Source organism: Lineus longissimus, chromosome 3 (assembly GCF_910592395.1).
Source record: "Lineus longissimus chromosome 3, tnLinLong1.2, whole genome shotgun sequence".
Classification (NCBI taxonomy): Eukaryota; Metazoa; Nemertea; class Pilidiophora; order Heteronemertea; family Lineidae; genus Lineus; species Lineus longissimus.
Genome location: NC_088310.1, coordinates 22319657 through 22332463, shown reverse-complemented (window position 1 = coordinate 22332463; position 12807 = coordinate 22319657). Strand labels below are relative to the sequence as shown.

The window sequence follows — 12807 nt, the reverse complement described above, 5'->3', positions numbered from 1 at the left end:
CATACCTTAGTGACCATAACCTGAGCTGCAGTATCATACGACAACTGCCGTGATCTTCGATAGGTCGGAACAGTGGCCATTTTCATGTGCTATATTAATCTGCAGCCGCTGCGCTTCCTACATCGAATAAAACTCACTCACTCATTTTCTGACCTCCATCCACTTCCTGAATGGAAGTCGCCCACTGTAAAGTGCAGAAATGGAGGAAGTTCCCCATTTAATGGCACATGACTCCGTACTTGTACAAATTTGCACAATTTACCACACTTCCCAATGACGCCACAATTTAGTGACCTAAATGGACAAAGTTACTTCAATTGTTATTGACTTTAGTACAGAATTCAACTGACCACCAGTGTCATTATTGTTGGAAATTTGGTGTCAGTCCAATGTGTGCAAGGAAGAGGAGCATGTGCAAGACCGTAATATTCAAGGGTGCCAGCATCTTGACATGCAAGGCTTGAGATAGCAATGCCCTCCAGTCATTCTGCCAACACACCAAGACTCTGAGAACGCAAAATCACTCAGCCATATAGGACATCTGCACTCAGTGAAACAAGACAGAGAGTGAACTTCCTATATTATTATAACAGCACAACAGTAAACATGTGCAACAACCAACAATTAATTTTAATAATGTGATTTTAATTCCAAATTAAACTAAAAATTTTAATCGGGAAAATATGCACGAACATGCTTGTATAATACATTTTAAAGAGCGTACATCGATGATTAACAATGTCCACTTGGGTATTCATTTGTAAGCTCCCATGCTGCTCGATCCAATTTTCAAACCCCTATACAGACCAGATCTGTATCCTGTCCCACAGATCCGACTGTACAAAATCAATACTTCTGGGATTGTATATCTGTAAAGAGCCGTGCTGTGCTATTTGGCAAGATTCTACATGCAATGCCACAAGACAGTGCGACTTGAGGCTGTCTCTCGTCTAGGGCGGAAACTGTACATCTACAGAGAGCCATGCTGTACGATCCCGTGATATTAAACATGCAATTCGACTTGATAAGGCAGCCTCTGGGCATGATGGACTAGGCCATATAAGGATTTTACCATAAGTCACTGGATTGCCAATCTTAGCATCATTTTGTTCTGTCATGATGCACATAATTGGGATTATAGAAGGTCCTGTTGAACAAACGAAATCCAACCCTACAAGAACTAGTTTGGTAGAGAACAGTTTTTCAAATGTACATGCTTCACCTATTGATGATGATGTTGAGTTTATCATAAACATCATCATTTCTACGCTCAATCACTGAATCCGGAACTGTACACACGCTCAGCTTCATACACCCTAGCAATACTGCAACAAGTTGTATACCATTACCTTTACCTGATGGTGATTCAATGAATGACTTCAACATCACAGTCAAGAGTAGAACTGATAACAGAGTTTTAGACACGAAATCCCATCTTTCTCTCAACCATTGATACAGACACCTGGTTCAGATGCAGAAAGTTCAACTCGAGCAACACAAATCTTGACCCTCAATGTATTGACATTGCTCAGCCTCGAGACAAAGCGCATCAATATGGTGGTTACGGAGACAATACCACTGGAAGTTCAGTATGGCAACACAGTACTTTAAGGACTTAACACCAAGAGGCAGACGAGATATTGTCGTAGAACACTTGTTTCAGAAACTTGGGTCCACTCAAGTCAATTCATTCTACTTCACTAAGTCAAGAAATCACGGGTTACATTAAACTTTCAACAGTTGAAAGTAATGAAGATGAACACTTAAAAGCTATAGAGTAGGTTGTGATCTGTATGTCTTGTAAATGTCAAGATCAGCCAATTCCAAAAGGCAATAAAAAAGCACAGGCCAGGTGAAAACCAAGCCTGAAGACATTCACCAGCATCCATCTAGTGAGAACAATCTCCAATTCAATGATACAGAAGCTGGTCAATAATCCAACTCGCCATACGATCAATGCCACACTGCAAGACGGCCTGCCATCCACTGGTTTAACCATCAATGCCACCTGATGACGGTTCCATCCATATCAATGACTTTGTCATTTCTAACATATTATCAAATGTAGAAGTGATAATACAGTATATAGACACTATTTATTGATCACATGCTTCTTTCAATCATTGATCCCATCCACAGATTATCTCAGTCTATTCGCACAAAATCAATACTTGAACTGAACACCAATTAACCAGAACAAAAATATCAGCTAGGAAATGAAAATTCTATAGGGGATGCCTTCGATCATTTCGCATGATAATGCGTATTTAATCGAATCATATCTTGCTCTCCTGCTGAGGAGGCTGAGATTTCCTCCTGTCGTTTCACTTGTCGATCTTTCCGTCAATGATTGCTTTCAGCATCTGTCCATCATGCCCATCGATGGAACATATCTATTTCCGTATATGACATGTATGGATGTCAATTGCTGGAGCGAAAGAATGTGGATGATGTTACAGGTCTCAGAATAACTGGACTAGCCCAGCAATTTACATTGCATTTTAGATGCAGTGACTTCGCCTAAGATTTGAGTCCATGCTAGGTTAATCCAAGTGCCAAGTCTAAAAGGAAGGATAAGGCAATCGTCATTAAGTGACTTGCCAAACGTAACAAGAAATGTGCCCGTGTGTGGTATCAAACAATTGCAGCCTTGATCTTCCTTCAGAGCTGAGGGGTGGAGCACTATGACTAAGTGTCAAGTACCGTACACTGTTGATATAATGTTTTCGCCTATTTAATATTAATTTGCAATTGTGAAAATATAACTTTACATGAAATAAGCGAAGTATAGACTCTTCACTTCACCCACAGGCACTAATCCAAGTGTGGTGTAAGGTGGCCTATTGTCAAGTCCAGCCTAGCGGTAATCAATTTTACTCCAGTCAATAGTAAATAGACGACAGATGCATCATGGTTTACAACTGTCTGGTGTTCTGACAGATATTTTTAAAGGCAGTTCAGAGATATTATACCAGACGAATGAATAGCGGATCAACACATGATCACCAATATTATGCCATGCCCTTGCTGAGTGCCATACCACAGGGTAATCACACAAAAAATTATCCATATAGGCTTAGATTAAATAATGAAACTAAAATATTTGCTACATCATTTGTTCTTTATCATTTTTGCCTCAGGTTTTGAGACCCTAAGGCAGGGGCCAAAAATGATGAACGTTTGATCGAACCTCCTGTACCCATTGCATTGAATAATGCAAGTATGCAACACAAATATTGATACTGCAATTTGCCTTTCAGACCTGCTCAAAGGTTATTGCACTGAAAGAATGCTGCAGTAAGTTATTGCCCTAAGCAGAGTTACTGCCCTAAACAATACTATAGTATAATTAAGAATTCACAGATATACAACATCAACACACCATCCAGTAACTACACATACCATAATATTGGACAACTGATAATGAAACATGCAGGCCCTGATTCCCTATTAATAACACAATTAAGAAAACAAAACCTGAACATTAGAGTAAGTTTACAAATCTTTTCATGAAATATTAATCGAACAACACATGCTCATGCAGTATAGCAGAAAAGTGCTGGTAATCGAATAATCCATGATGGCATGAATATAAACTTCACATTTAGGCTTATAGAAAATCTTTGGAGGCAGATAATAGCTGTAGTACAAAAATTCTTGTTGAAAGCGATCTGATGGCATGTGTCGAAGGAAGCAAAGTTCCCCATCTGACATGAGGATTGAAGGAACTGTCTCAGTCACCCAAATTACTACATGTATCACAATTAATCAAATACATTGAGAAATATTTGTGTATGACTCGTGTGTTTTTTACAGTGCAGCCAGAGCAGCCAGTGCAGCCAGTTAGTGGGTGCCATTTCCCACAAGAAGGGCAAAGGTAAAAGAAACAATTTCCAACACACTGTAAACACCAGATATTTTGTAACTATATCACCTAAAATTCTCAAAAAGCAGAAAATTCACATGCAGGCAATGGAAAATTTCTTAGAGGTTATGTGTTAGAACGTAACACATATTGACTATGAAGTAACTGCACGGAGTGCCCTGGGCAGGGCTCAATGATCAAACGGTATAATCGGAAGGGTCTCTAAAGTTTTCCAAGGAAAGGTCATGTGGCACTGGCCACTGCAACAAATGTTTTCATCAGACTTTTTAAAAGACATCTCCAATTCCATAACCTTCAAATGTCCTTCGATTGGACTAAATGACCTTGACTGAGTCTCCATTTCAGGATGAATAATCAGTATCCAACACCCCAAGACAAGTCTCAAACCATGCAACCATCACAATGACATTGGAGCTTAATCCATTCCGATTCTACAGGCAACCGTGGAGCTGTGTTTTTGAAATGCTTTGTATTGATGCGAGGTAAATTTGGTCAATATTGTAAACAAGGAACTCCTCTGGATCGATAAACGCTCGAAGCTTCTGATGATTGACTGATGGACCTCTGTTATGATAATCAATATTGTGGACTTAACAACCCAAGTGGGTAAAACACACTGACCTGTGGTTGTTATACACCCGTCAATGAAAACCGCGACCACCCCTTGCATGGCAATCGATGCAATTCTGATGCCTGCTGAAAATATTTCTGAGTCGGGATTCTACATTTTTTCACCCAGGATTTCAGCCAAAATGACATGATTTATCCAATATGCTTAACATTTCCTAATGAGCCTTGTTATCACTGGAGAAAAGGTACCGGCATTGAGACGGTCATGGATTCAACCCCCAGTTCTCCCTCCCATGAATGCAAAAAAGGTACCATGGCATTTGTTTGTGATGAGTAAAGTGTGAAATTTTCTTTCTGAAATATGTATGCCCACCCCATTCAACCCTTCCCCAGCCATCACACTGACCAATTGCGTTTTACTTTAGCAAGTTTACAATGCATTGCAATAATCAATTCAAGGCTTTCATATTTGTGGCCTGACAACTTGCCATGGTAGCATGTTTTCCAATAGATTATACAAAAGGATACATAGCATCATTTGTTGGTTGATCTCCAAGCACAATCATGCCTATTAATGTCTCCATTAAATTTCAAATTCCTACATTCAATATGACTCCCATATCACACTTTACAATGTCATTTTTTAAATGTGTTTTCACACTTTTATATTTTAAACAACTTCCCCAGGTGTTACAAGCCTGGCCCAAAGGAGCAGTTGCCACCTGTTGGGAGGGGGGGACACCACCTTTATGCCTGCAATCATGCTTGGTGGTTTCCAAAGGCCTAACCCACGAAATCTAGATGTCCTGAGATGCAATATCAGGTCATTCCTGATCAAATCGACAAATAGTACATCCACTTTCCTAACAAACTGTTAAGACTTCTACTACACTAGCATTCAAACCCACGGACCACTACCACTAACGGAAAATTCTCAACAAATCACAAAACTACACTTTTGCATGACTTAGGTTTTGAATCTTTGCCCTGCATTAACTTTAAATGGAACAGAACTTTGCTACAGCAAAGTTTTAAACTGACAGTTTTGTGCAACATGAACTGGTACTACTGCCTACTGGAAAAATAGTAATTGTTGCACGTTGGTGAAGCAATGTATCTCTGTTGAAAATCGTAGTGCAACAAAAGAAAAATATTATCTTCAAAAGTTCTTTTGGCCCATTATTGTTGATAAAGCACCCAAGGTTTCATCGTCATCGTGCAGGAATACTCAACCATACTTTTGACAACCATGCATCTAGCACCCTGTCATGCAACCATTGTTTTCAATTTTACTAACTACATGTATATACTAAGGTTTAAACTTTCAGAGCAGGCCTGGGCACCCCCTTGCAGTGATCACTCTAAAACATCCATCATGCATGGGTAGGGATCATCAAATCATTATCTGACCAAGAAGCAAGCAAGGGCAAAACTCAAACATGGAAATTAAGGTGATGCAGAACCAGGAAAACAACACAGCTCAAGTTCAAACAAAACAACAGGAATTAGTTCTAAAAACAAACAATACAGAATTGTACAACAAAAAGAAGGTCTAAGAACTAAGAAAAGTTTCCCACACTTTCAGCACTTATATCACTGAATGAGTCCCACTGGTACCTCATGAGGCAAGTTCGGACAAAGTTCGAGCAGAGATATACTGTGATTTTGGTAAAAATCAGGAATATCAGTGCTGAAATAAGTCTACAAACAAAAGAAAATGGTGAGATTGCATGATGTACAATCGTGCCTTGAGCAGTGAGGCACCATTGCTGATTACGTAAGGAACCCTATACACCATTGCCAAAATATCCCAAACCTACATGTATAATCTATATCAAGAAAATGCTTGCAAAGAGCGAGGATTTCAACCCTCCCATCTTCTAGTCATCTAGTCTCAAAGACTGGAATGACAACTGGGTGGGCGGAATGAAATCCCAATGTTTGCCCATAGTATTTGGAAATCATCAACTTTGCATGACCACGACATTCATACCATTCCAGAGAGAAGCTTTTTTAAAGAACCACTCAAGAAGATCTCAAATTACAAGTTCTTCTTGAAACAAACCAAAGGATAATCCAGCAACACACACACTTGACTATTTGAATTGAAGGATAATATTTTGCCAAGGTTACTCCATGGTCGTTTCTGAAATGGTTTGCAACATCCTCTCGAAAATGGCAGTCTATTGCATGTCATGGAACTGATGATTTCCAGGTTTGTTCATATATGTCCCCTTCTGAAGAAGTCGCATACAGATCCTGCATGGAATGGTGGTCATGGAGGAATAAACAGTATATAGGGTCCTTAGTGTAATGAAGAGAGAGATAGGTCCAGCAATGACAAAATGAGTTATCACCTTTTTTTGCTCTTCAGCCCAGGAGGGGGTCTGAAAAGTAGAAAGCTGACATAAATCGTCATGATATTGTGATAGCCAGAATTGGCATTCATGACTGTTCGCTCTGTCAGTTCTTGAAGGCTGATCTCCACACGCTGTTGTGAACTGCAAAATTGCTGCGCGCATGAATATTTGTATATGAAATTTTACAACACCAGAGGCCACAGCAAGAGATTGAGAGGGACAAAGGCATCAATGGCTTTCCAACAGCAAGGGCTTGAGAAGTTGGATAGCCCTGGGACCAAATTCTAATATCATTTTGTCTTCGATCTGACACTTTGTCTTTACTTTTTGAATACTGGTCAAAATTACCAAAACTCTTTCACGCAGAAGATGCTTTTTTGCATTTTGGGCTGGTAGTGTTTATTATAGTTTTTGTTTTCTCAGAACTTTTTTTGTACTTACACTAACATAAACCATCACTCTAAGTAGAGTGTTGAGAAGAAGCCTCAGAACAAGAACTGCCAGTCATAAAAATGATATGATTAATGAGGAAGCATTGGAAAAAATACATTAAAATGGTTCAACATTTTCATGAAGGCTAAGAAAAGGGAGAAATGATGATGATAGATCGAGAAGAAACCTTTTAAAACAAACTAACAGTTTGTAAACCCCCAGTCCTTCATTTCTTTATGTGATGGACTTAACACCAACAATGCCAACTACAAATAGTAGTCACCAGAGGAAGCAGATATTTCTAAACTGCAAACATATGACCATCAGAGCGATGTATTTCAAATTCTCTATACCGTGAGCAGTTGGCTCTTTTTAACCGTAGTTTTGATCAAAGGTAATGAATATTGTGATCGCCATTTTCATTCACTTCACACGTGTGTTATAACATGCTAAGTAGAAAATCAGGTTAAGGCGAAACTATGGAAGATTTTTTCCCTTCGTTTGTGGACTGCTGGTTTAGTGGTTATGAGGAAAAAAAGTCATAGGCCTACACACAACCGCTGTAACTCCACACTACATTGAACGGTGAGCAAATCATTAGCTCAGGGTTGAACAAATATTGCTTGACATCAAATACTCCTTCTCATATTGGAATTTTAAGAATAGTTTTGAATTACAAAAAAGTACACATGGCTTCTGAAAGGGTTGGCCCACTGCACCACTGTGTCTGTATGCTGGAGATCGAAGCAACTCATAATGGCAGAGTTATTCTAATGACATTTAGTTTCAGTAATTACATGTATTTGTTGGGGTTTTTTAAACCAGCAACTGATTGAACATTGCCTCGAAGTGTTCAAACTTGAGGCAACTTCTGGATAGCAAAGAGAATTGTGCACCATATTTCATCTTACAAAGATAAGGTCGAACATATTGACATCAACACTGGATACAACTCCATAATTGATATTGGACCCTCATCAAGCATAAATTGGGAATGAATGAACAACAATTGCACACCAGATGTATCCACTTTTCATTCAAGATCTACTTATTTTTTAAATCATGTCCTATTATCTAAAATCAATAAAATGAAACACTGCCCATTTCATAGTTTGGAAACAGATGTGGCTGTAGCTACCAATTTGTAATATCAATACAGCAGCTAGATCAACACTTTCTTTTTTATAAAATAATAAGTACCATATAATTGTTTGCTTTTAAATATGCATTCAACAAAAGAATCTGAAATCACTTTTTATATATGAGCACATTCTGGTTGCCAGTATTGTCTTATGAATAATATATCACAGACCTACATTACCAATAGCAGCAGCCAATAATTACTGGCACTGTCAGTAATTTGTAATGGTTTTTTTGCATCGCGTTGGTATAGTCCCCTTCTTTAGATAGATTTGTAATGCGCTACATGTATGTTCAACTCATCTTTTTTACATATCTTATGAATAGAGTTCAGTGTTGGTCATAGCGAGAACTAAGAATCGGTGTAACAATTGACTATTTCTGTACTGAAATAGGAGAAAAAATTGTACTTTGAAAGGAAAGAGTAAAAGAGAATAGTTTTAGAAATGATATCTTGGTTTACAGAAGAAGTAAGACGGTCTCAAGTGTATGTAGAAAAATGATGTACATGTATGTGTGTAGAAAAGTGCGTTTTTTAATACAGGACCTGAAACCTCAACAAAGGCAATGAAGGCGGAGGTTTCCTGACTCCCAGGGATTTTGAGCGTATATAGGTTGCTGCCAGTTTGTTGAGCTGAAGCTTCAATTAAAGTATGTTTTGTGCAAACGCACGGGAATATGCAGAATGTGGAAGGGACCAAAATAATCTAGGGCTGACTCAGTGTGAGGGGCCAACAACATTGTAAGAGTGCCGATGGACAGATGAACAGATTTTGCCTTTAGATGACATGAGCAGTGACGACTCAAGTTCCAAGTTTAGCCCAAAAAATAAGACAGAACATCGACTGTGATGGACCGTAGATATACTCAAGCATCCAAAGGATACTCAAGTCTCCAGAGGAAACAGGTGACATCAGTTGCCAAGCTTTCCAGGGGATGAGATCTAGCATTCAACTAATGAATATACATTCTTATTCACTCGCCTACCCCAAGCAATTTTACCAATGGCAAAGCCTGTGAACCATCAACAGGATAAGGGGTGTCCAGACATGCCAGACTCCACAAATTAGTCAAGTATCCCAGCCCCCTTTTTCATGTGAAGGCAGACTATAAAGTCAGCTGAGTACAAAATGCATGTTTCAGGACCATATGTGACAGGAGTAGCTTAACCGATAATTTTTAAACCAAAATGTTGTTGGGGCAGATGATGTTTCTTCATTTTGAGCAGAAAAAAATGGGGGCCTTGTAATGGTAATTAAGAGAGGAAGCCATTCGGGGCCGGCGATTCCAGTCCGTAGACTACGAATTTTTGAGGGCATTCAGTTTACACCTAAAGAGCGAAAGAGCGTGATGGAAAGGAGGAACAGAGCAACTGCAATGTCGTGTATATGTGATGTGTGTGAAACTAAACCATGATCAAGAATAATGCAAGAAGTCAAGAAGTTTACTTCATGAGAAACCTGTCTTAACCCTCTTGTCACATTATTGTTAATGAATTTTCAGATTCCAGGATATGTTATAATCATAAACATTGATTAACAAAACTACAATGAACATGCACTTGCAGGCTTATAAAAATGTAATTAGTCATGGCTGGCATGAAGGAACACCATCTACATAGGACGAGACAAGAAAAGTACATCAATCGGGTATCTGCATTAGTCCTAAGACAACAATCGAATGCCCAAACAGTTGATGACAAGATTTGAGTAGTGGGTGTGGAGTGAGAAGCTATTTTATGAATTTGTATCTTTGGTCAGAACATCTTATATCTGATACCATATTAGGGACTACGGAAGAGATTGTCAATTACATGTTTAATGCTGCCTAGTTAGCGCACACTTTATACAACAGAGGTCTTAGTTCAGACTGAATAGCAAGTAAGCCATAATGAACAATGCAACAAAATTGTCATATAACACTCAACTTGCACCCAATTTGCCCAATGAACACAAAATTATGTCACATATTACATTATCAACGATAGTGATACGAGATAAATTTTCACTTAACGGTAGTGAATACAACGATGACATCACATTTCTTTGTGACGTCATTCTTGTATCATACTACCATGGATACAATAGGGTATAGCCTATATGGTAATGGTATTGTTTGATGCCTTTTGTTAGTTCCATCATTCATTTTTAACACTTGGATCGAAACCAGAGCCATATTTATGACAATGTATGAGGGCAACGGGCGATTGCAAGTTCTCCATGCCTTGTTGACCTTGAAATTTCATCTTTTTTTCTGATTGCAACTTTCCATTTCTTATACCCACTGGAGAAAAATTAACAATCGTAAATAAGCAGAATCGGTGAAAACCAATCAATTATTTTAAACAGCCATCTTCAACTATTAAAGCGCCGATTTTGGCCAGTACGTACAGAGTGCCCTCTTTAGGCAGAGATGGAAGTGCCCTATAGTTCTGGCAAGTGCATTGCCCGATGGGCAACAGACCGTTTTAAACTTGATGTCTCTTACCTTTTTATACACAAGATTATGAGGGTTCTCTTCTTCTTTTAGTGAGTGTGGCTGTTGTCCGTTACTACCGCCGGTTGTACCTCCACTGCTGACCCCTTCGTTCTTCTTGCTGTACCTATGAGCCATATTACCAACCAGCCTATAGACAACCATAATACTCCCACAAGATGGACACTAAAAATGTTGCGTATCACCTCCAGTATGAAAATAACATTATGCTAATTGATCTAGAGTCACCACAGTGATAAACTTAACAAACACGTATTCCGTAAATCCTGATTTGAATTTTTGAGCAATTCAAAACTATTCCCAAGTTCAGCAATATTTCTTAGTTAATTCCGCCGATAAATTTTGGAGGACGTACTTCAATTATTATTTCTATGATACAGACATGATGGAAGATCTAGTCCTAATCATTGATTTTATTTTGAAAATGTAGCGTGACGTCCAGCACATGGATGTTTTTTTGTGTAAATCTCGTTACAGGAATATCTTCCACAACAGACTATGGACAACATTTTGGCACTTGGAATTCCACATCTTGAAAACATTGGTTGTCCCTGATGTCCTGGATGTTTTCCTGAAATAGAGGCAGAAGTTGTGTTTACCCATAGTAACTGGCTATAACTGGGTGATAGCCTACTCAGAGCAGAATACTTTACTAAAAGAGTAGATTCGGAGGGGGGGAGCTTGCCAATGCAAGTCCCACTTGTGTCATATACAGCAAATGAGATATTTTTGTTGAATGCAACTGCTGAGTGCTGGGTTGCGGGGCTATTAAGTGATGAAAATGCTACTATGGCCCACATGTACTGTGAATTAGTAGAGACATCTATTAACTTTATGTCACTTAATATGCCCCACTTGGCTCCTGCGTATTGACCCCCTTAGGCAAGAGTGAAGGAATCAAACTGGTAGACTTTAGCAGTGTTTAGGTTATTAGTATGCACAGTTGGGGGCTTGTGTTTTGATTCAGTGATAATTATATTCCTCGGAGAAGTGTAAATAGTTTCAATCAATGTGCTGTGAGAAAGGAGCACCTCTCATTAGTGACTGCATGCAACTGAATATAATCTCCTATCAGGTATAAGCCATCCTGGATAATTCTAATGGTCTTAAACATGTACCATCAGTGGCATCACTGAGTAACCTCCTCTCGGTCCTTTTCATGGCTTTCACCACAATCCTAGCTACCAGGCAACATCAGACTCAATACCTTGCACGCACTAACCCACGGCTGTAATAATGGACATCATAAACAATCCAAACAGCACGGTATGGAACCAAACGAGAATGGTACAGCAAAACATAACAGCCAAAACAGACTAACACTAACAGTGGAGTATACAGTCTGTGCATAAGGATAGCCCCATCCATAGCCATGTAGTGTGTGCTATATGAGTATTGTATAGCATTCATTAGCAAAGGCTGTCAGATGAGAAAACCACATCTGAAGCATATAATCACCTTAATGGTCAGGCAAATCAGCATTCTTCTCTAGTTAGACTTAAAAGGTTTCCAACACACCTACCTTGATGCCCAATATTTGGACAGTAGACCTACACAGCAGCATTAATTTTCAACAAATCATAATAAATGCACAGCCTACCTTCGTTTTGCTCGCCATATTGATTTTCCATCCACCAATCAGCAGCATCAGCCAGCTGCTACTGACATCTGTTGGATGCTGGGATAAGTAACCAGGTCAGAGATGGGTTCATTTTGCTGCCTATTTATGGGTTATGGCCTCTCTCTCCAACACTCAACAAATAAGATTATGAAAAAGAGAGATGAGAAAAAGATTTAATGAACAGTAATAAATGTACAATTTCGAAATCTAAAGAACCTTACGAGAGCATATTTATTCGAGGCAGACAAAGAAGTTTCAATATTTTTCTTTATACATTACCATCAGTGAACTAAAAAACAAAG

At 38.9% G+C, this 12807-nt stretch overlaps 1 protein-coding gene across 15 annotated transcripts in view; it reads right to left on the bottom strand.

The window, feature by feature from the left end:
• The window catches only part of LOC135484241 (regulator of G-protein signaling 7-like), a 50868-nt gene extending 38271 nt beyond the window's left edge, over positions 1 to 12597 (bottom strand). For 11 of the 15 annotated variants that reach the window (XR_010446437.1, XR_010446436.1, XM_064765534.1 and 8 more), the window contains exons 1-3: positions 12407 to 12445; positions 10876 to 11455; positions 6814 to 6843 (exon numbers count right to left, since the gene is read on the bottom strand). Coding sequence is in view for 12 of the 15 variants with exons in the window: in XM_064765534.1 (XP_064621604.1) it covers positions 6814 to 6843; positions 10876 to 11028 (183 nt within the window). In the remaining 3 variants the exon portion in view is untranslated. Of the gene's footprint in view, positions 1 to 5; positions 72 to 141; positions 204 to 6813; positions 6844 to 10875; positions 11456 to 12406; positions 12446 to 12484 lie in introns of those variants that run through there. The other 4 variants (XM_064765535.1, XM_064765540.1, XM_064765547.1 and 1 more) reach the window with 4 other exon arrangements.
• Positions 12598 to 12807: the final 210 nt, after the last annotated feature.